General features: G+C 55.9%; 1 protein-coding gene across 1 annotated transcript in view; it reads right to left on the bottom strand.

Annotated features, from left to right (window-relative positions):
• LOC119092194 (plexin-B) overlaps positions 1-24,324 on the bottom strand; it is a 51,999-nt gene that overhangs the window by 6,110 nt on the left and 21,565 nt on the right. Inside the window, exons 3-10 of the mRNA XM_037215171.1 lie at positions 24,047-24,175; positions 17,460-17,560; positions 14,634-14,766; positions 4,678-5,049; positions 1,807-2,031; positions 1,282-1,451; positions 961-1,048; positions 317-565 (exon numbers count right to left, since the gene is read on the bottom strand). Coding sequence (XP_037071066.1) covers positions 317-565; positions 961-1,048; positions 1,282-1,451; positions 1,807-2,031; positions 4,678-5,049; positions 14,634-14,766; positions 17,460-17,560; positions 24,047-24,175 — 1,467 coding nt within the window. The remainder of the gene's footprint in view (positions 1-316; positions 566-960; positions 1,049-1,281; positions 1,452-1,806; positions 2,032-4,677; positions 5,050-14,633; positions 14,767-17,459; positions 17,561-24,046; positions 24,176-24,324) is intronic.

Genomic DNA, 24,324 nt, shown 5'->3' with positions numbered 1-24,324 from the left:
AATGGAATGTGTGCGACATTCAGAAGCTATGCGTACGTCGCAGGTAATAATGCCCTGCGTGTTCTGTCTACGGTCTTAACAAGTCGACTCGTATTAAGGAACACGAGCCAAGCGACGCGGCCTACGAGAAAACGATAAAACATTTTTAAAGCCCGATCTTTGATTTTCACTCGTTGAACAATCTTTTGGCCTCAAATCATGAAAATCATAATCATAATCCGACACAAATGAATTGCACGTCACACACGTTATGCTTGCAACAATTCGTCGGCTTTCTGTGTCTCATGTTTTGTGTATTCTCCAGAGTTCACAGTACCTTGTACTCGAACGAAGCGGTGGAGATGGTAAAGCCGGCGTTGTTGCCCAGCTTGACGGGCTCCACCGACGGGCTGGCCACGGCGCCGGTCCGGCAGACAACCCTGACCGACACCTCGTACTTGACCAGGACACAGGGCGCCCGGCCGACGAAGATCCGTCCGTTGACCTCACTCCGGCGAAGGCCGAGGTTGCGGCCTTCGATGGTAAGTAGGGTGCCGCCCTCCAGCGGACCCCAGCGAGGGTGTATCTGACGGCAGAAAGAATCAATATCATCTCTCGATGGTGAGCAGGGTGTCACCCTCTGGCTGACCCCAGTGAGGGTATATCTGACGGCGGAAGGGACATATACCGGCCCTCGACTGTAAGAAGTATGCCGCCCTCGCATGGCTGCGAAGGCTTCTACAGGACAACATGCTGTAGTAGTTCGCCGAGGATACCATTTACTCGATGGCACATGACAGGAAACCAAGCTATCCGGAAACGCGGTGAAGAAAACCACTCACATATCCTAAACGAGCCTCTGGCCAAAGCTCTGTCCACTGCATCACAAACACAGCACTGCTCAGAGACATAAAAACGAACAACGCAGCGTGGTTCCAGGATGTCGGTACCATCCACACCTGGCAATAATCCACCACATACCTTTTCGATTTGGGGCCTGGGACACTCCCTGACGGCCGTCTGGCGGCACTGCTCACTGAAACGGCACTCCCCGCCACACCACTGGCACCTGAAAAGCGGAACGACATGGGATTACTTTCTGTCAGCTGTTTGGCAGCAATGTTCAACGAAACTGACACAGTTCACCTTAAGATTCATGCCATGACTTGTCTTGCGCAAACTTCTCTTGGGCGCACTTGAACTTCTTTAAAATGAAATTCAACTTCGTTCTCGTCTCGTCTGCCACTGCTATTCCTAGGCAAGATAGTCCATACGTGTGCAACGATAACGGCACCGACTCACCTGTATCTGGGGTCCCTCGTCAGGCAGAGAGAGCAGTCCTCAGTGTTTTGGTGAGTTGCCAGCAGCGAGCACTTGTATAAAGTGAAGTTGACGGAGCCAACGTGGTGATTGTAGTTCCATTTCACCGTTGCGGTTGCAGATATCTCAGAGCTGCTACTCCGGTAAAAATACTGCAGATACGGGAGAGAATGTCAGTTACACATGCCACGACTCCACTGCATCGCAAAGCCTATCGCCAATTTCCGACCTTGACAGAGGCACGTTATTGCGGTCAATAGCCCGAGGTTGCCTATTTCTGCGCAGTCTCCATCGCGTTTGGTATTGCAAACACTTTCATTCGCAATGTGGGTTTCGTCAGAGCGCTCGGTGCCAGTCAGTCTTTAACGGATGAAATGATCGTAAAAAGCATCTGACCCTGACGCCAATCAAGCAGACAACTCAAGCTTTTACGAGAAAATCACGTCATTCGCGCAGTCATCGCGACACTGACGGACGTATTCGGCAAGATCACGTCCACCAACCTACCCGGGCGCCGTCGCAGACGACGAAGCGCTTGGCGTCGACACGTGCCGGCACGAGGGTGGTGCGGCCCTCCACCACGATGACGCAGGTGTAGCTGGCCTGGCCGGCCAGCGGCGGCGGCAGGTTGCGCACCTCGAGCACCAGGCTCTGCCTGACGTCACTGGGCACCAGCATCGGCTGGCCGGGCTGCACCACCGCCGGACAGCCCAGCTCGGCCGGGTTCTGCCACTGGGGAAAAGAGGTTCGTAAAGAAGGTGCACTTTTGAACACCACTTAATGCGGCTCACTTTGCCATTTTGCACGGCCATCAAGCCAAACGAAATGCGTAACAAAGTGGAAATGTAAGTGCTGCTACTTATCTCATCTCTTTCGCAGCACTTACAGCCGGCAACAATGAAGACAAGCGCCCAGTCAGTAAACTAGCATGGCTACGCTTTCCTGAACTACCCCGAATTCCGCAGCTCTGGCGGAAACACCGGCACCGAGCGACTCCGCGGGGGTCGTTCACCGACGGCTGGCGGTGCGGACCGCGTGAAATCCATTGTCGCCGGCCTCGGACCACATCACGGCCCTGCGGGAGGTATATTGACCCAGCCAGGGGCACCGCCAACGGACGACCGAGGCCGGTGAGGCCGGACTCTCCCCTCTGGCTGGAAAGTTGCACACCGGCCGACTCGCGTCAGCGTCTCACGGACGCCGCGTGACTTTATCTCCGTCCCAGCCGGGGTGTGTACCTCATGCGGTGGCTAGGACGTGAACTCGCCGGGACCACTGGCCCGAGATCAGCGGCGGGCGACGCGCGACAGAGGGCGTGACGAGAGAAAATTAATGACGGTTTGGTCCTGGAGTCCTAATGGTAGAAAGAGCAGTGTAGTGACGTCACCGACTGTTACAATACTGCTCGTAATTGAGCTAAGTTGTAATAATAAGGAACGCATTTTCCCGTCCAGTTCATTGTCACGAAGTGGCTTATCGTAGTTTGGAGGTGAGATTTGTCGTACGTGGGATGCTTTCTGAATGAAGGGCTGACTTGATTAGACCGGACGCCATTACATATTTCCAGCACGCCGTAATGCAAACCTTCGTAGAAAGAAAGGCTATCTCAAATTAACTCGCCGCCACCTTCAATCGCCGTTTCCAGTCTCGACATTCTTAAATGCACAACCAACAGCTGCGCGGACCGGCCTGATGAGCGTCATGTGAATGGACGACCCCTCCGCACCAGCGTGATCGCGGAGCACTGTATGCCCCCGTATCTGTGAGCGAGCTGGCTGTAGCTCGGTACACCGTCCATCTCCGGTTGGGTGAGGCCTGGCGTGACGTCACATGCAAAGCGTGACGTCACATACACTGCGACCGCAGCTACTAGCGCGAGCTCACCACCGCTTTGTGCGCATTCCGCATACGGCGGCCGAATTATCAGGCAACCTGTCTGTGGCGGCCAGGGAGGGTAGCCTCGATTGGTCAGATGCCTCACCACCTCACCAAGCCGTCGCTGGCCCGTATGACAGTCACGCGAGAGAGGCGCGTGACAGACGGGCGAGCCCCGGCGGCTGACGGCAGGTGCCTAACATGGTAAGCGGGCTGACACCCGGGGCTGACACCCGGGGCTAACACAGCTATGAGCCCGAATGCTAACACAGTCAGCCGGCGTGCGTCCCTCGACTGACAATCAGCTCGGAGCCCGCCAGGTGGCGCCAGCGGCGTCAGTTGGTCGCCCGCTGCCGCCAGCCGCTGGCGGTTTGTTCCGCTGGGCTGGCTTTAGGGGGTTTACCGCGCCGTGAATCTTTCCGCGCAGTAAACCCGTCCAAACGCCCTTTAAAGCAAGCATTCTACGTTTTCCGTAAAGCGCAACCAGTGCCCCACAAACTATGGCCGATGGCCGACTGTGGAGTGCACCGGCAGCTGCTGACTCCGAACGTAACAGCTCAAACGAGCTTTCGAGGTGTCGCTCAGTCGTGCGTGTCGCCGCTGCCGGTGTCCACACGGAACATCGAGCTGCAGCGGAATCCGTTTAAAAGTGCGCTGTAAGGACGGCGTGGTCTTCTGCATAAAATCTGGACGGAATGTACGGTAATTTTGTAGGGGTTTTCAGGCCTTCCTAACATTGGCCAGCACTTAATTTTACCACAATGATCCATTGAAAACCACGTGCTCACTTGTTTGTTAGTTAACATATCCCGATTTATCTTCAAAAGATCACTATTGCGTTTTTTGCCCGGCACAGTGACCACACGCAAGAGGGCTTTGGGACCGTCCATAAAAAGCGCACCTCTGCCTCAATGATGAGTCAAACGGGCGCTCTCTTTTTGGGAAATTACGCCTAACACAGCGTAACCAGCGAGGGGGTTGTTTAAAACACTGAAAGATACGACGGGAAGGTGGTTGCAAGTGGCCAAAATACATAGAGTAACTTGTGGACGGCCGTTTATATGTTGACAGGCGCATGCAGACGAACAAAACATTTGCAAGCCGCGCGAATGGGGCTCATGAGATGCATGAGCATGCCAGACTGACCAATTTGGTGATGGATGCATTAGCATAGTCTGAAATATCCTTAGCTATATCTTTTCATTCACAATGTATATATCTACTAATTCTCGGCGGGTCTGATTATATGTTATACTCACAGATCAAAAACCACCAACTGTGATGCACTGACGTAAAGATATAAAGACATCTGGCCAATAAAAAGCCACAAGGGCCCACCGAGGATAGCCTACCTGAAATTCCGTGCACATTCTCGAAACTAATCTTACCACCTGACCTGCATGAATCTAGCTACAAATGAGATCTTTAGACCGGTAGGCTTTGTCCAAACGGTTTGCAATGCAGCAGTTTGCACGTGCCATGCAACACTTTAAATCAGCTTACCTCGGTGGTTCCAGGAGACACGACGTCCTTGTGACAGACTGTGGTGTTGTGCACACACTTGTTGTCGTACACGCACCAGCTGCACTGCCAGCGTGACGTCACGCAGTCGCCGCACACCGTGTGGCGGCCGCAGTCGAAGTAGGCGAATTGGCGCGTCACAAAGTCCTTGCTGGTCTCGGACGACCTGACCGACAGCGGCACGGTCACGTGGTCCGCGGTGAGAGGCACGTAGGGTCTGAGGCGGACCTGGGGCGCCCGGCAGCGCAGGCCGTCAGCGGTGGCGGCGGCGTCGACCGGCGGAGCCGTGCCGAACACGCAGAGGTACTTGGCCCCGGCCGGCAGCGGCGGCAGCGCCCGGATCGTCAGCGAGATCTGCGAACCGACGCACATCCGTCAGCTGACGCTCGCCAAGGTAGGTCGCCGCCCGCGCACCGAAGTGGAGCGGCTCGGCCATCCCAATGCTGGGGTCAAGCCCAGCCACAGAGGCGCGCGGTAAAGTCGGCCTTCCGCCGCGTCATCCGCACAGCTGATGACGCCACACGGTGATGGCGCCAGCCAGCCAGCCAGCCATCTGGCGTCCTCCGCAGCGAGCTGCACCGATCAGCCATTGGTTCCGCCTGGTTCGCGGAGGACAGCGCGGGCGTCGGCGCGCCGCACGGCGCCTCGGTGCGGCGCGGCCGCGGCCAACGCGTGCTGCTGTCTGACGCGCGCTGACCTCACTCATGGCCAGCCGTGCCGTCAAGAAGCGACACGTCGCCCGTCGGAGGCGGCTCGACACTGATGAGGGGGGGGGGGGGGGACGGCGCCGGGAACAGCCGCGGTGGCCGACAGGTGAGGCAGGCGTCAGTGTACCGTCACGGTCACGATACGACTGACAGCGTGGACAGCATGGGCGTGAACAGAAACATGGCTGAGGCATGGATGACACGGGAGGAACATGAAGGACGCCACAACTTTGACAAAACAGGCGCTGAGCGCTGATCATCTAAGGCGCTTGAGATGATCAGACCAGAATTGTCTGGCAGTCAGCCGTTAAAGAGTTGCATAATAACATGAAATATTACGAGCGTCATTTCCCGAACACTCGACCAGAAGAAAGGCTTATAGTTACCGATTTTTGCCGCAGCGTGACGAAAATCGTACAAGATGTGCACAGCTGCGGCACACAAGCTTTTGTAAACCATTGGACAGTATTTTTCATGCAGCTGACGCACATTCACCGCGGTGAACTTCACATAAGATGCTGTACTGTACAAACCTCTCCAGTGCATTGTTACATTCTGATGTCTTGCAAAGCATGACTGAAAATCAATCATTGCACAAACGCCTATTAATCCATTAATGAGCTCAACCATCTACCAAGTTGCCAATTTATTCGTATGTTTATACATTCCACTATTCCGCGTGTAAGTGACGCATTGTAATTTTTTGCAGCGCCCGGACATCATAAGCCTTCATCACTTCAATATGAAACAGGAACTTGCGAACGATCTATAACGAGCGTATCATTGTTCAGCTGTTGTTTTATAATTCTGCATCAACTTAACTGGACTCATTGTTGTCACACGCAGAGTATCATGCGCCACAAAAAAGTGGTTACCAACGAGGTAATTGCTCCATACGATTCCGTTTGAAACGTCCGGCAGTCTCTCAACACTCTGCATTAGTTTCGCCGGGCGAGCGTGGGTTTACCCGAGAACCCCGGGTCTGCGCCGGCATACACCCATGGGATCCACAGGGACCGACGCCCTCTCCCAGAAAGCCACCGCTGCAGCCGTTCGTCAGTTCGCAATCCGACCGTGTTGCCATCGATTCAGCCTGGTTTTCGGCTTCATTTGTTCCGACGAGCGCAGTTAGACGCCGCATCCGTCTGCGGATCAGTGGCCGTGCGCGGCACCTGCTGCTGGATGGGGAGCGGAGCGTGACGGCGGCCGAGACACGGGCTGGCTGGGGCGCCCGCGGGTCCGGCCAGAGCGGACCCGCGGGCGCCCTGGAGTCTGCCCCTTGAAGTTATGGCATTGTCAGAAAGGCGCCTTTGGTGTTGATTGTATGAATCATGTGGCAAATTATTAAGCACGGTTTGATTTATTTCGTCCTTGAATTGGTTCAAATATGAACAGAAAATGGGAGCTTTATAACAGCCATGTTTATAAACCGCCACTAATTGCTTTCTATGTCTATCGCTCTGCTATAAGACCGACTGAGACGAGCCTGGATGAAAGTCGACCCAACAACAGCACTGACATCCGGCGGCGGCGCATTTTCAAGAACTGACCTGGCGTCAGCAAGCCGGACGTGAGATGAGATTTATATGAATATAAATGTTATCGACAAAAACTCGCATAATCGTTTTTGATGATGAGAACACTGCCAATGCCAAAATAGGCATGACAGTAAGCTTAAGCCGGTCATCAAAAACTCAGCTTCTGCCCGAATTTTGTGACAAATTTCCTATTCCCGTCACTGTAACGTTCACTCCTACCAGCCAGCTGGACACGGCACCATCAGGACACACGACCGAACGCATAGTGGTCCCCTACCCCTGACTGGGATTAGCACGGGGGCGGAGGGCGGAAACGCCTGCCTGGCCACCTGCTCCCGGCTGGGTACGGCCACCAAACCCAATCAGCTGGCCCTCCGAATCGGCCGGCACGCGGCGGCGGAGGTCCCCTAATCCGGACAGGTGGCGCTGCATCGAGGGGACCTCTGAGGCGTGCAGGCGCTGCCGCTGACGGCCCGGACGCCAGAGCTGCACAAAATGGAAGAAATGCCGTCCGTCCGCTGATCCGCTACTGTTTGTTGTTAATCCGACGATCCGATCCGCTCCAAATTGACAGGATTCAAGATAGGTGGACAACCACGCAGGGTAGAAGAGATGAAGACTGAGAGACAAAACCGGCATTGACATATAATATGCGTGCTGTTTTCACAGCGACGAAATGTACCAATTTTTCCAACGTACAACGTCTGAATATATTTTGTGCAATGCCTTAGAGCTGCCGTCAAACTTAAGCCGTTATCTGGATCCCGCCATTTTCCACAACCCGGCGGGGATAATTAGCAATGACAGTATCACGATGCTCGTAAAAAATGCAAGTTTTTGTTTGACCAAGGCAGAGAATGCCAGTGTCTTTGACCAGACCTCTTAAACGCATATATCTATGCTTTCGGCGGCAGCGGAGATACGGGCGGCGGTTTGCTTGGCTTTGGCTGGAGCTCCTCCCCTCCCCTGTGACCATCGGCACAATGGCGCACACGGGACACCGCGTCCAACCCGACGCGCTTTGGAATCCAAGCGCTATTGATGGCGGCCTCGGCTTTCATCGATGTCCTCACAGGCCAGCTGAACCATTGAGGGAGCCCCCTAATTTGTGCCCCCCGCAGCGAACTTCAGCCCGCTGGCATTGAAGCAGACAGGCGGACGCCTCTGAGCGGTTCACCAACTGCCGGTTAACAAGGGGCCGTCTGAGCTGCTGCTGGCGGCTGGAGGCTGCCTCCCCGCTCATCCAGCCGGCTGGGCCAGTATGGTGAGGCCAGCAGCTTCCGTGGACATAAAAAAGCAAAAACACGCCGGCAAGAGTTCCACCAGAGTACATGAGATGAGTTGGACGTGGTTGAAACGTCACCAACAGTGTTGGACAGTGGACAGTGGAGTGTTGAAGTGTTGGACAGAGTTGTGCCACATAATGGTGATACGCCATATCTGACATTCAACTCGCTTCCAAGGGTTTTTGTACAGCTGTAGCAAACGAGCACAACATTGATGCTTGCTGGAAATTTTCCAACGTGTAGATGGTCCACATGAAACTCATGTTCATGGCTGATTGGCTAGGCTAGTTTTGGCCGGCAGATTTTCAATCAGATTCGTTTCTGCTCTTGTCCTGTTTTGTGCTGCTTCAGTGTTGAGGGACTAAACTGGCGCTTCTGATCCGTACCGAAGCTTATTTTTGCTGCTTCGGCGCCGTAACACTCGCAGGCTGTAAAGCTGATGAAGCAGTAGCAGACGGTGTAGAAAGCAGAACCAGAACATTACTATCTGGCTCAGACCGTCCGAAATCTTGAAGTAGTTCCCTTACTGTGACATGAGCCACACCACCTTAGCCCTGCCAGCGTGAGGCGGCCCATCCGCAGGCCACCCAATCAGCACACGGTGCCACCCCCTGGGACCACCGGGCTGACACCACAGGCTGGCCTTTCTCGCTCGCCTCCTCTGTCAAACACCATTTAAAGCAAATGTGGGCCACCCAGGACACGGGCCGCAGCCGCTTGGTGCGTGGCGGCAGAAACACACCGAAGCAATGACACTTCTATGAATACAAAGCGATCACATGCGACTAATAACCCGGCATCATTCGTCCTGGCCGACAGCCAATACCGTCGATGTTGAGTGCCGCAGTATTTATAGGTGTGCGCTGAGCGAAGAATAAGTCAGGGCGAAAACGACAGCTTCGCCTTATATCACCGGTTCCACCACCGGCAGCCATAAATACGGCCATAGGCCCGGTATTACGGGTGATTTCAAATTAACTGTTCCACAATAAATCTCAAAGCGATGGAGCTGAACTGTTTTCGAGAAAGGAAACGTCGCGGCAGCTCCATGGCGGCACACTTGGCAGCTACCGAGCGATACGGCACAAGGTGACACCCCGCAGAGCAAAACGAGGGGGCAGATCCAGAGCGACGCAATCCTGCGAGGCAGTTCAGAGTGGTATAACACGACATAACAGCCCGGGGCGCTAAAACAGCATAAGAACACCTTGCGTGGCGTGGGACGAGTCAGGTGATAGCAGATGTGAGAGTTGCCATTTATCAGCACGTCGACGACTCCAAAAAGTAAGCTAGTAGGACCAGCCGCTGCGTAGCCAGCTTCAATGTGTGATTTCATCAATACGTTGTCACATCTACCTACCATGATAATCTAACACACGAAGGTTTAATTGCGTAGAATTCGCGCGCTAATTCACAAGTAGCACCACTTGAAAATGGCCGACTGTGGTTCATGTCAGGTTCGGTAATTTTGATCAACAACGTCGGAGAATTTGCAACAAGTTGCGGTTTTGCAATTGTGACCAAAGGCTTGCAAAACATGCAGAAATTTGGCGTGCATATTGGTCAAATTGAGCAAAACTACAAGTCAATGCAGTTTACACGACCTACTCTTTCTCAGTGCAGGCCACAGCGCCCCATCTCAGAGAAAGGTTTCGGAGAGAAGGTGGCATAAGATGTTTTCCGGACGATTACTGGTACAGCCATGCTAGGCCGGACAGTTTTTACATCCTAATGCGCTGTGGCCGGTACGCTCACTTACACCGTGCTGTTGACTTCACGTTTTCGTTCGCTCCGACCGCTTTGATCTGGTATCGGTCTTTTTTTAACAAATGAGCGGGTCCATAGTTTGCGCAAGAGAGGATGTGATCGTCTGAGCACATCACCCACACATTTCTGCCAGCACCATTCACTCTGTTCTCTCCCTCAGAGTCTGTTGACCTCTTGTTGCTCATACACAGGACTGTCGGCGTCTGAGTCCAGTTTGGCCCGTGTTTTCCACTTGTTCCACAGTTGAGGACATTTTGACTCTTCTACGCTAATCGAAAAAGGGAGAAATTGCGACGTTGGAGGCGAAGGCCTGGTCAGACGGCATGCATGTAAATGCCTAACAACCCATACAGAACAACTCTTGAGGAATCACCATCCGTCTTGATGAAAACTGCGTGAACCCACGAGCAGTGATTAGAAAGACATTGGCTTCCTGAGGGCTCGAGCACCGGCGGGACCGTGCCGCTCAAGCGGATAATGTTATCGTTACAGGAAGCCCCACTCCGCCTGCGCCCCCGCCCGTAGCGAGTTGGCAGCCCTAGGGAAAGTGACACCACGTGGAGATCAGATCACAGGGAGCACCCGCTCCAGGGCCGCCGCACGCAGTCAATCTCTACCCAACGAACAGGGCAGCAGCAGCAGTCTTTCGTGTTCTTGCGCCTGAAGACGGGGTAAACAGCAACCTTTTTCGGCAGCTGGTTCATGCCGGCCCCTAATGTTAGCATTGACAGCATGGTTTACAGCTAGTCCGAAGATGAGGAGAATGTGCGGCAGGGCTGATGGGCTCGCCAAGGACGTCTATCGGCATCACCATGTGGTGAGTACGATTTGAGCATCGATCCGAGGCAGTCCGCTTTTCTGACGCATGTTTAGACGTGTTGAGTGTTGCGTTATTAACAGAGAGCACGTTCTTGAGCGTACTTAAGTATCAATGATGCCACAGTTTATTAATCGACTGGCGCCAGGCCATGGGCACATTCCACGCGTTGCCACTCTGGTCTTTTCACAAATGCAACAGGGCTTTGTTCATTTCGATGATATGAACACCTCACCAGTGATAGATTGCCACTAATATTTTGTATGGGGTTTTGTAACAAATAAGATAGGCTGAGCTGCGTTAGTTTGAGTTTGAAAGCTATTTAAGGGATTACATACAGTCTTGCCATTCCCACAACAAATGTTGCTTTTGCGGTAAGTCCAATGCTTTAGATTTCACAGCGCAAATGAGCTTCTTCCATAAAAATGCGTGATTCAAAACGATTGTCAGCCCTAGCAAATGATGGCAGAATCCAATTTTTTAGGTCTCCAGTCGGGGTGTAAAGTGAGGCCAGTTCCCACTTGGCTTACGCTGGCGTGCCATTACCCCTGCTATTGCAGGCCTGCAGCAAGCGCGGCCAAAAAAGAAAAGATGCATTAATTGTCACACTTCCTGCTAATTAAGGCCTACCACACACACTAGCCCACGAGAAAAAGATCTCAGTAGATATGAGACGATGTCCGACACAATAACAATATCTAAGTAAAATGCACAACAGTGTGTTGAGTGAAAACGCGTAATAATAAATCACGCAATTTAATAACCAAACTTTTAGTAATTAGCTTACAAGACCAGAACGGCAGCATATCGAAACAAAGGAGTCGCAAGCACGTGAAGATGGCTAATGAGTTTACTGACACCATCCGCTCGCGAGTGTAACCGAAATGCACGTGATCTCGCCCGTGGCTTCGGACAGCGGGCACCGGCTAAACGCCTGGCTTTAGCGCTCAGTCCAGAAGTCTTCATCCGAAAGACCGCTCAGGCGTTCCAATGAAGATACATGACGTCGGAAGGCGATGCAAACAGCCGTCACAGCCCGGGCTGGCTGCGTGAATGAGCTGGGCACTGAAGCTCAATGATGCAAGATTAGATGCTCGTTTGTCTTGATTGGGATGCAAATGCTGACACATCTGACGCCAGACAATTCGTCACTGGTGCCATCACTGAGGAGTGATGGAGGCCCAAATAAATGTTTTATTCTACCGTTAATCTAGACATCTGCAAGGCCTGGAATGGTTAATCTGAGCTATTTATGCGGACATCAGTTAATTCGTTTTGTTTCAGACGACGACTTTGAAAAGCAACAACATACTTTAAGTTTTAAAAGTGTATTTTGCTTTCTTTTCAAAACAGTTTTGCGATGTAAACGATGAAGAATCAGATAATTGGTAGTTGGCAAGCAGGCTCAAGTTTTGATTCGGATGACGCCAGTATAGACTTCTGAATATATTAAAAATTGTCTTCAGTCAGGATGACACCGATAACTCTGAAACCGAAACCGAATATACCGATGACTCTGAAATCTTCTTGTGATTCGGGGTCGGGATTAAGCCAACCAAAACTTCGTTAGATTGGCTCGGCAAGAGATGTAGGCACCAGGATGTATTCACAGACGGGCATATTATAAGGCTTCCCATATATTACATCACGTGTGGAGGGACAATTTGATAGCAGGCAACCAAAGCGTAACCAGGGAGGGGATTTGACAGCCAAACATTACACTGAGGTGTGATTGCAAATCATGCTATTGTTTAATGCTTTATCCCGCAGGCTTCCTATGACAAGCAATACATGCCTCTTTATCTCGTACCTCTCGCTCAATTGAGAACCAACCGGACGTTTCCTGCTTAGGACGTTACGCTAACATAGCGTAACTGGGGGGAGCAGGTCGAAAAATTACCCAAAATGCGTAACAAAACTGATGAACTGCTCCTTTAAGTGCACAAAACTGAGCGCAGCCGTATATAAAGTTTCGTTGTCACAAAAACTTTGGTTAGCTTCTTATGAAGGATGTAGGACCGGCTATATCCTAAACTCTTATCAACATCGACAACATCGGAATCGACTATGAAATCGGGCCATGTTTCATTCAATTGGAATCAGAGTCGACTCAAAGTTTCGCTAAAGCAGAATCAAGAACAGGTCTGTAATGGTATGTACCTTTATAAAATGATACATGACGGTCCTATCCAGATACGTTATATACCCACAATCAATCAACCAAATTGCTCAACATCAGACGACAGATATCTGAAACTTGCTGCTTCTGAACTGAACTATTTCCCCCGTGCTGAGTAAATCCCCTTGTGGCGGCGGAGCGCCGGTTGGCGCGTTTGCCAGAGAGCGATTCGCCGACAATCCCTGCTCCGCCGTCCAATCTGGCGGCATTAGGGGTCATCAGGCGTGTTTGGCCGCCGCCGACACACGGTTACGCCGCACCAATAGAGGCCGCCGTCGCCGCGGGCGTCGCGCCGGCGGGCGGGACCGCCATCAGTGGCGCCATCTGTGACCTGTCGCGCGGCCCGCCGCCCCGTCAGCGGACCGTAGCCGGCTCCGGGGAGAGCTGACCGTGTGGGCAGGAAGGAGGGGGAGGGGGGGTTGACCGCAGGATCGGGTGGAAGGAGATTACGCAGGAGAGGCGACCCACCCGGCCTGCCCATCACTGCCACCTCACGTCTAACCGACCTCACCCGGTGCCGTGACCCCATTCCACCTGAAATGACCCATTTCTGCCACTTCATGTCCAGTGTCCGACCGACCTGAACACCACGTGCACCCAACCTGAGCTACTTCGGGGACCTCGTCCGTGACCTGACCTATGCCGGTGCCCTCACGCCAATCGCTGTTCCCTGTGTGGTCTCCTAACGCACCTCTCGGCCAACATATATTGGGTTATGGTGGCGGTAGCTATCGTCTTACATGAAGGGTTAAGTGTGATATTCATGTACGGGCACACTATACGGTAAAGAAGTATCCGAATCCTTTCAGCACGGCAATGTGCATCCAGAATGCGAAGGCGCACTGCCTTTCTGTGCCTTGTTCGCGCCATTTGCTATGGCGCGAAAAGTCCAATTCCGTTTGAATCCAGTGAAGACCCTGAGATTTACTGGAATCTGGTTCGATATGCCGGGGATAGCAAAAGATCCGGTAACAAGGCGCTAGTTCCGCACCACCCCGGGCACATGGTTTCCAACTCCCGGCCGGCCAGCAGCCAGCCGACGCTCGAACACCTCCTCAACGGCCCCCGTCGGGGCGGAGACTAGGGCACGCGCAAGGGCACACAACATTTCTATTGTGCTCGTGACATCGGAGGCCGGGGGAGGGAGGTGTTTCTGCACAGGCCAGGGTTGTGTATGAAGTGCCGCGTCAGAAGCCAAGCTCTCCGACTCTCGGACCTCTTGGGGTCAAATGGTCCCGAGGGGAAAAATATGATAATTATTTTTAAAAATAAGTCGAGTGCTTCCTTGGGTGGGGCGTCCCACCGCCACGTGAAGATGCCGCGAAAAATAAGAGCGCCGACAGAAAGTATGTATGATGTGCTGATGACGGCAAACGAAGCGGTTTGCTGCGCCCAAGTAACCCAGAATCAGGATGTGAATGTTTGACATTTCCATCCCGATGATTACAGCTGATAGTACTGGGCATGCAGGCACGCAAAATGCATTTTCAAAACGGTAGGAGCAGGGAACCGAAAATTGCTGGGTCGAGCTGCCGGCTGAACATCATGCTCAGACCGACAGACAGGACAGACTGCGGATCGAATTCAGACTGCAGTGTGTTAGTAAACCCCAATAAGCGTGTTGCTAATGTGAACCGCGCTAACCTCCGCCTGCTGGTTGACAGCGATCTGGCTGGGTTCGATCCTCTCCATGTCGATACACTGTTGTCCGGCATCGATCGTCAGCCAGCGGGGGGAGCTGGAGAGGGCCTTCTTGCACTCGGACCGCACCGTGCACCTGAAACAAGAGACAACGCCACCCCTCAGAATACATTTTCTGTAAATAATGTGCATATGGCATTATGGTACGCGTGCATGTGTTTTCATGTTATACAAGCATGCCCAGTTTAAGCACCTAAAACATACATTGCACGTTGTTGCGGTGCCGCGCTGGGATGAACACCGGAACGAGCATTCATCCCATCGCGAAACCCTACTCAGCCACCCATGCCCTTTAGCCACCCACCCACTAGACCCACCACCACCCAGATCCACCATCTCATCTTCACAGCTCCCAGCCATCTTCGTATACTGCGAGCTCATCTTCACCTGCCACTCTCAGTCGCCCCCTCCCCTCCCCCTCCCCACTCCCACGTCTCACGCACCGTCAGCGGAGAATATGAAAACAATCAGCCGGGCTGCCGGGCGGGCCAGACGTGGGCCCGTCGGCCCGGCAGACAGACAGACGGATCCGCGGGGCGACCTCGCTCGCGCCAGCGGCGGCGGCGGCGGGCCTCGCCGAAACTCCCGCAGACCATGAGGACAAAGGGGCGCTTCCGGGCGCCACCACGATCAGCGCGTGTCTCGAGCTGTCCGCGTACGTCCAGAGCTCAGGAAAGGATAATCGTCCCGGCTGCTTCACCGGCCAGACGGGGAAACAGGAAGAAGACCCCCGGCGTGGCCGTCATGGCACGTAGCGAGCAGACGTGCCGCCGCCGGCGCCCCCCGCACGCCGCTCCCTGCGCTCCCCCCACTCCCCGGTCGCGCTCAGGGCACGCCGTGAGCCGCGCGCGTCTGCCCGGCCCTGGAGCACGGCCTCCAAAGCGGCGGACGGAGCTCGCTTTTTGCGGCGTGTTTGTTGGTACTGAAATTACCCATGACTCATCGCAACGGCTGCGGGCAAGAAGCTGAACTCAGATTCAGACGTGGACCCGCCGCTTTTTACACACCACGCCGACGCGTGGATACCCTGACCGCGGGCACGGCGACGGGATACAAGAGGCGATCGGGCGCTCCGGCAGCATCTGGGTGGCGTCGTCACGTTCAAACTCAACCGATCGGCGCCACGTCACGTGAACCCTGAACATGATACAGTGGGTAAACGGAGAGCCCCGACAGCGCCCCGCTCGCCGAGGCACGTTCTGGTTTGAATTTACTGGCGTGCCGACGGCATCAGTGCCCAAAGGCGTGCCTGCCGAGCGGTCGGCGTCGGCGGCCGGCCGTGGGCGCGATCAGCTGTCGTATACCTCCTGCGTGATCCGTCGCTGGCTTCGCGCAGACGATTTGTCGTGCCCCGCGGCGGTCAATGCCAACAGAGGCTGCCATTTTATCCCGCTATTTGCCGACATAATAGGGGCAACTTAGTGTCAGCGTAATGGGATGTGTCAGAGCGAGCGCGCTGGAGAATTAATCCTGGCCAATGTGCCCATGGAAGTCACGTTAAAAGGCCATTCAGCTAGTCGTTATGCTGGTGCACTTAGTCATCCACTGCCGCCGTGACGGGGATGGGGACGGGGGGAGGGGCTGCAACCTTTGCGCCCCGCTGGAGCCCGTGGCGTCCGGTACCGCGACGTGGGGTTCGTGCGTCACGGTCGTGTCCGTGAGGTCACAGGTCGAGCCCGGCCTGACTGAGGTCAGACCTGCGGTGTCCGAATCCGAGCCTGCCTGCGTCCGGGTCCACTGCTGCTCGGATCTAAGACCACCGTATCTGGCACTCGGGGTGGTCAGGCGGATCCATTGCGTCCGGCCCAGCGCACTGGGTAGGGTCGGGCAAGGACCTCATCAACGCCAGGTGGTTCATGCGGTAGTCCTATCTCTGGAGGAGCCAGGTAGCAAACCCACTGAAATAAACGGCTCGGCCGGCACAGCAATCGTTTGCAATACGATCCATGTTCGCACTAGCATCGTGCAAAGTAAAATATATTTATTTGTTTGAAGTTCATGGCGCCCGGTCATGGAAGCGGACGTTACTAACAGTTCATTGCGATGGCGTCTTTTTCAAGCCTTCAAGATCTTCGCCATAACCTGTCACTGCCATTCTCCATAAGCATCCAAACAACCCGAGGTACTCGCCACAAGCTGTACGTACCTATAACCCCCGAAATATCTTTTCATGACAACAATTCTGAGCGGGCCCGCGGTTTCTACCCCACATACGCTCGAGTTAGCCGCATCGAAGCATAGCGACTGTTACCGCACGTTCATAAAGTCGTTAATCTGCAGCGCACTAGGCCCCATCCAGACTGGCAGTGAAGGATTGGGTGTCTTTTAGAGGGTTTGGGGCTGCTTTCTTCGATCGAAAAAGTATTACAGACTACTGTGTTGCTTACCATGAAAACTAGGACTAGTCTTGCTCGAGATAGTTGTTTTGCGAAAAAGAATTGAAACCTACGTAAAATGAGTACACTTTTGAAATGGTGGTCACCCATGAGCCATCCCTGCAAACAAGGAAAAAATCGTCGGAATAAAAGCCTTTTCAAATATTATTTTACACTTGAAGGGAACGGATGTTGGAAAATGACCTTCAGATTTCCATTTTGATCCGACTACCTAGCGTGGCGGACGTACTGTTAAATCTTGACCTTGTGTGGGAATATACCTTCAACTGGTTTATGTCAGCATTGACCTGCGCCATGCTTTTGCTAACCGGTACCGATACAGAGAAGTCACCGGAAACCTTCACCGTTTTAGCCTAATGCCCAGTGGACGCACCTTTTCTCCAGAGAGCACCATCCGCAGTATGGGTCTACAGCCTGCAGGCACTGCGAGCAGTTGGTGTGCTCCTCGCAGGTCTGCATCTTCATCTTGGTCACCTGCAAACGCAACGGGCGCAACGTCACAAGAAGAACAGTGGAACGCAACAGACGCAACGTCACGAGAAGAGCAGAAGAACGCAACAGACACAGCAGACGCAACGTCACGAGGACAGCAGAAGACTAGAATCGGAGGGCAAGACCTGCGTGGCCTGCAGAACGACACGTGGCGGACAGCTGAAAACGCGGCTGGACACGTGGTGAGCGCGCAGCGTTAGCTCCCGAACTTCTGCATTCCTGGAGCCAGAAGGTCGTGTTCCGCTGTCGATCGCTCGGAAAGATTCGTTCTGCCACCAGTGGCTGGCATCGCTAATGGCGAAGTCGTGTTCTTGGCGGCAAGTTTCAGTGTCCAGACAGTCAAAACTTCTCAATCATGCCTGACTGGTGATAGATTCCTCCTGGGGTCCGGCCTGACGCCACCTTATTAAATTGCCAGTCTGAAACCGTGTCGGGCACTGTTCTTAACTGGCGCTGTGGGCAGATACCAACTGAAGAAATTGGAGGCGATCGTCACAGAACAGCCTGTACCTGCAACTTTGCACCTGCACGTGAACTGCCAAGATGTCGCCGGCAAAGCGAATCAACCTTGCATCAAGCGGATCACCATGCACACCTGCTAAACTGACGAATGTCGTGCATAACACCGCTCGGCACATCTACTCGCCTTTACAGCGTCAAGGCACCAATCGCCTTCGTTCGACCAGTATCGCCGCAACCCGCGCGCGGACGCCGCGCTGGCAGGCGCCTGCCGGTGCGGGTCCCGTCGCCGCGCGTTCACATCGGACCTGCCCGTGCCGTGCCGCCCCAGTCGCCTCCAGGAGCGTCACGCACCGCCGTCACGCGTCGGCGCGCCGAGACGGGCGTGTCCCGGGTGGCGGAGAGGCGCGCCCGTGGCCGGCAGCCGCCGCGGCGCGGGCTTGATCCCCTCTCAAAATAAACAGCCGGGCGGCGCGGCCGCCTGATTTACACCGAGCCGGCCGCGGCCGGAGACGGCAGCGCGCGCTGACACGCCCCGCAGCGCGGTCTGAGCGGCGGCTGCGGCGGCCGCTGGGAGCCCAGGGGAGGTCGGACCGGCCGCGGCCGCGCCGGAGACGGCAGCGCGCGCTGACACGCCCCGCAGCGCGACCTGAGCGGCGGCCGCGGAACCGCCGCCACTGGGAGCCCGGGGGAGGTCGGGCCGGCCGCGGCCGCGCCGGAGACGGCAGCGCGACCTGAACGGCAGCCGCGGAACCGCCGCCGCTGGGAGCCCGGGGACGGACCGCTCCGGCCGATCGGCGTTGTCGTTTCGGTGGCAACCCAGCGAGGTTAGGATTGCTCTGCTGGCGCGAAGGCCGGGTGGCGAGGGCGGCGAGGATTGTACCTCCTTCCTGCTCGCCGTGGGGCCGGTCGGAGACGGCCTGGCATGTCCGACCAGTCCGGAGGTCATTGTGGGACATGGCGTGGAACCATGTCGTCGTCTTACGGGCCCGCTCGTCGCCAGACCATAAGCAGCAACACACCGACGTACAGGGAAGGGACACGACCGCCCTCGCCACAGTCTCGCTAAACATGGGAGCGCTGAAGAATCTGACCGACAGGACACACCAGTGGCACGGCTGTGTATATTGTCATTCTCGCTGGGTGCTAGCATAAAACGTTACGGAATAACTACCTTTTCAACAGTCACACCCCGCATTACAGCCGCGCGCAATAATATGACGCATCATGAATGAGGTAACGTTCCTTCCACTCTACCCTCGTGCACTCGTGGGCGAGCGCCACCAGGCGGCCAGCTCAAGATATCGCCGCGGCTATGGCGCAGCTAATCAGGCGGCACGATCGCACCACGCGCCACTGCTGGTGAGGCAGAGTGACATGTCCAGCCGAGCGGACGAGGTGAGCCGGCCTGCGAGCGGCGCTCGAGCGGAAACGCTGCCCAGACAGTCGATGACAATGGAGGCCGGGCTGTGACAGTCACCCAGACGTGATGCCGAGTTTAAGACAGTCAGCAGACGGCGATATAGAGGCGCGGCCAGGAGTCGCAGGGCGAGGCGACCCCGAAGCCACATCTGCCTCCCGTCGACGCGTGGCAGGAGGTCCTATAAATATGCGTCTCAGTCGTATTCTCCCCGAGAGGCATTAAAAACCCATCAATCAAAGTAAGTATGCCAAGGGGTGAGCATGCCAGATGGAACGTATAGGGTGTCCTCCGGGAAACAAAGCCAAACTGTTGGTCTGATGAGCGAGAAATGACGACATTTTTACAACGGCGGGGCCGTTTTTCAACGACTCTTCTCGTAGGAGTTCGTTTTCAAACGCGCCATTGTTTTAGTTGACGGACGCCGAAGTGTGCTCAGACAGTCGGACAAAAAGTAACGACGTCGTAAAGCCCACGAGTGCTGGGCGCGCCGGGTGGGCACGGCAGGGGCTGCCGCTTGCCGCATGTCCTGGCCCGCGCCGCAGCCCACGTGTCGTGGACTGCTCAGTCGTCAGTCCGTAGACTCCTCAGCGCAGACCTGGCCGACTGATGCCCGGAGCGCCCCAACAGGGTGTGACGTCCCACAGACAGCCTCTCCAGGAGGGTGTGGCGTCCCACAGACAGCCTCTCTAGCAGGGTGTGACGTCCCACAGACAGCCTCTCCAGCAGGGTGTGACGTCCCACAGACAGCCTCTCCAGCAGGATGTGACGTCCCACAGACAACCTCTCCAGGAGGGCGTGACTTCCCTCAGACAGCCTCTCCAGCAGGGTGTGGCGTCCCACAGACATCCTCTAGCAGGACGTGATGTCCCGCAGACAACCTCTCCAGCAGGGTGTGACGTCCCACAGACAGCCTCTTCAGCATGGTGTGACGTCCCACAGACAGTCTCTCTAGCAGGGTGTGGCGTCCCACAGACAACCTCTCCAACATGGTGCGGCGTCTCATAGACAGCCTCTCCAACAGCGTGTGACGTCCCACAGACAGCCTCTCCAGGAGGGTGTGACGTCCCACAGACAGCCTCTCCAGCAGGGCGTGAAGTCCCTCAGACAGCCTCTCTAGCAGCGTGTGACGTCCCTCAGACAGCCTCTCCAGGAGGGTGTGACGTCCCACAGACAACCTCTCCAGCAGGGTGTGACGTCCCACAGACAACCTCTCCAGCAGGGTGTGACGTCCCTCAGACAGCCTCTCCAGGAGGGTGTGACGTCCCACAGACAACCTCTCCAGCAGGGTGTGACGTCCCACAGACAGCCTCTCCAGCAGCGTGTGACGTCCCACAGACAACCTCTCCAGCAGGGTGTGACGTCCCACAGACAACCTCTCCAGCAGGGTGTGACGTCCCACAGACAGCCTCTCCAGCAGGGTGTGACGTCCCACAGACAGCCTCTCCAGCAGGGCGTGAAGTCCCTCAGACAGCCTCTCTAGCAGCGTGTGACGTCCCTCAGACAGCCTCTCCAGGAAGGTGTGACGTCCTGCAGACAACCTCTCCAGCAGGGTGTGGTGCTCCATCGACAGCTTCTCCAGCAGCGTGTGGTGTCCCAGAGACGGCCTCTTCGACACAGTGTGGCGTCCCATTGATAGCCTCTCCAGCAGGGCGTGATATCCCACAGATAGCCTCTCCAGCAGGTTGTGGTGTCCCACAGGCAGCCTCTCCAGCAGAGTGTGGTGTCCCACCGACAGTCGTGCGCACTAAACGATGTCATCGCCGGGACAGCTGAGCTGTATGAAAGAAGTCGATTGGGTCAATACCGAGATATTCATCCTGGGATATTAAAACCGATGATGAGTGTATTTTGAGGACCTGGTCTCACATGAATAATGGATTCGCCGAGCGGTCGTGAGCGGCATTTCAAAAAGGATGTCTGTAGTGACGGACCGACGTTTTCGTTGGATGTGTGATGACGATCTTGTATCAAGCCAACTCATTTCCCTGTCCGTTTTATGCTTATTGAATTGAGCAACGCAATACTCATCTTTCGGTGTAATTGACAGTGCAGATCGGTTGTGTCATTTCATAAGTCCACCAGTTCGCAATGAGGTGAAGCCTTCGGCCAGTTCACAGTGAGGTGAAGCCTTCGGCCAGCTCGCAGTGAGGTGAAGCCTTCGGCCAGTTCGCGGTGAGGTGAAGCCTTCGGCCAGTTCGCAGTGAGGTGAAGTCTTCGGTCAGTTCGCGGTGAGGTGAAGCCCTCGGCCAGTTTGCAGTGAGGTGAGGTGGCCTCGGCCAGTTCGCAGTGAGGTGAGGCATTCGGCCAGTTCGCAGTGAGGTGAAGTCTTCGGCCAGTTCGCAGTGAGGTGAAGCCCTCGGCCAGTTTGCAGTGAGGTGAGGTGGCCCTCGGCTAGTTCGCAGTGAGGTGAGGCATTCGGCCAGTTCACAGTGTGTTGAAGCCTTCGGCCAGTTCACAGTGAGGTAAAGCCTTCGGCCAGGTCGCAGTGAGGTGAAGTGGCCCTCGGCCAGTTCGCATTGAAGTGAAGTCTTCGGCCAGTTCGCAGTGAGGTGAGATGAAGCCTTCGGCCAGTTTGCAGTGAGGTGAGGTGAGGCCCTCGGCCAGTTTGCAGTGAGGTGAGGCCCTCGGCCAGGTCGCAGTGAGGTGGGGCCCTGGCCCCACGTACTCCGCACCGTCGGGTAGGAGCGCTGTGGACACCCCTGGGCTCTCCTCCCTGTCAGCCCCAGAGCCTCGTCACCACGGCTGCCTGCCTCGGTTCACCATCCGTATCTTCTCAGCACGCGAGTCTACTCCGCAGTCAGGTTGCCTATCTGGGCGGTTGTCAAGCTGCCAGCCAGGTGTCAAAACTAATCCATCGCGGTGTCAGGGCCGGCCGCCGGAGAATGCCGGTCATCCGCAAACAGCGCGGCCACACAATGCCGGACGCTGTAATTAATCCCCGCTCCGACGGGCCAACAAATGACGCACGGCGCCGCCGGTGGCGTCCACCGGCCGGGACGTGGCGGCGGTCGTCCCCCGCCAGCGCCCAGGCGACCGGTGACCGGGACACGTGAGGTGTCGGCAGCGGCGGCGGCGGCGGCGGCGGCAATCGCCGGGCGGGGCGTAGCGGCGGCCGTCCGCCGCCAGCGCCCGGGCAGCCGACGGCCGGGCTGTGAGGGGTGTCGGCGGCAGCGGCGGCGGCGGCGGCGGCAGTGCGACTGATCGTCCGGCCGGAGCGGCCACCGCGCCGCCGCCAGCCCGTCGACAGCCCCTTTGTTATTCAAATAGGCCGATTAGCGGCAGCGGGGACGCGTCGGGTTTCGGCGCTCCTGGACAAGCCCAGCGGCGGCGGCGAAACCGGAGGCGCCCTCTGCGCCGGCGGCGCGGCTGGTCCGGCGGCCGGGCGCCGGCGCTTAGCTGGTGCCTGACGGTGGCGGACGCCGCGGCCACCAGCCGCAGCGCTATAAAGTTACCAGCGCGACGTCCGCCCGGCCGCCGCTCTTGTTACACGCGAACAAGACCCGCTGTCGTCTCCAGCAGTTGGAGCTAACGGTGCCGGCGGACGCAGTTGACCGGCTATTTGTTCGGCGCAGCGGGCCACCCAGCCGGCGCCAAGCGTGGGATGCTGCGGCCTCGTGCCCATATCGCCCTGCCGGCTGCCACATCGCCGGGAGGTGACGTCACACAGAGTGCACCCATCGCTCCCGTGGGTCGTCTGCCGGCCGGTCATCACACGCAGCAGCCGAACGGACCGAACGGGGCGCAACACTGCGACTTTTCCCCGGCTTCCGTCTGGCCTATCGCAGGGGTCCACAAGCGTGGCTGGCGGCGGTGTCATGCCCAACCCTGCGGGCGCGCGCCACGCCCTGATGCCACCCGCAGTACAGTCGTGTGCCAACTGCCGTCCAGGTATTCAGGCACGGTATATCAGCGACCGCGTTGAGGCATATATCAGGGGATTCGTAACATGGGGTGCAATGTTGAATACAACAACCTTCAGCTTTTCCATTAAAGGCGTCATGGATGATGGCGGATGGCAGGAACAACCGGCACGTAGCACGCACGCTTTGCATATAACGATCCAACAATCGGCTCAAGTAGACCGTCCTGCCGGAATATGACGGCATCACGCCCCAAATCTCCCAACAAATGTTGAGCAAAAGAATCCTTCATCGGCGTAGCTCGCGCCAGCACACACGCTTGCGCGACGGGGCTTGCACTGGGTCAACGACTCGATGTGCTGCGTCACCAAAACACTAGCGTTGCATGGACTAGCATTGGTGCCGATGGACATGCAAATACTCTGAAGTTACCGTTCATACAGCAGTGGCCAGTGGCCCCGCCCACACGTACCAACCAAACCGCACCTACAACAACCAACAGAGCAGAGAAGTAAGAAAAACACGCAAGCACTTACCGATACGGCGCTAATAAGGTTCCGCCTTAGAGCTATTGAAACACAAACACACGCCCGGGCGTACGCAAATACCCACACGAATACGTGCGCACGTCGCCTTTGGGTGTCACAATTCCTGCCGCATTCCTGGAGTTACTGTTAGAGTCCTGATAGCTATTGTGCATCCAGCTGCACAGCCAATGGCGCTCACCTTCTGTTCAGAGAGGACGTAGACGTTCTCGGCAGCCAGGTCCATGTGCATGTCAGGCAGGATGGATGACCCCGGGTCAACAGCGACTTCAGCGTATGCCCGCGCCGTGTCCATTGACGTCACCAGAACCTGGAACGGGTGCCGAATCGTGGTGAAAAATTTAGACCACAGCCCGAAATATTCTCCAGCCACTCTGGCGTAAATGACACGCCATTTACACGAGGCCAGGACACTCGCCATTCGCAGAGGGCAGGACATTCAACACAGGCAGTAGTGCC

The sequence above is a fragment of the Pollicipes pollicipes genome, unplaced genomic scaffold (genome assembly GCF_011947565.3).
Source record: "Pollicipes pollicipes isolate AB1234 unplaced genomic scaffold, Ppol_2.1 Scaffold_3447;HRSCAF=4054_pilon_pilon_pilon, whole genome shotgun sequence".
Taxonomy (NCBI): Eukaryota; Metazoa; Arthropoda; class Thecostraca; order Pollicipedomorpha; family Pollicipedidae; genus Pollicipes; species Pollicipes pollicipes.
This window is presented reverse-complemented; position numbering and strand designations above follow the sequence as displayed.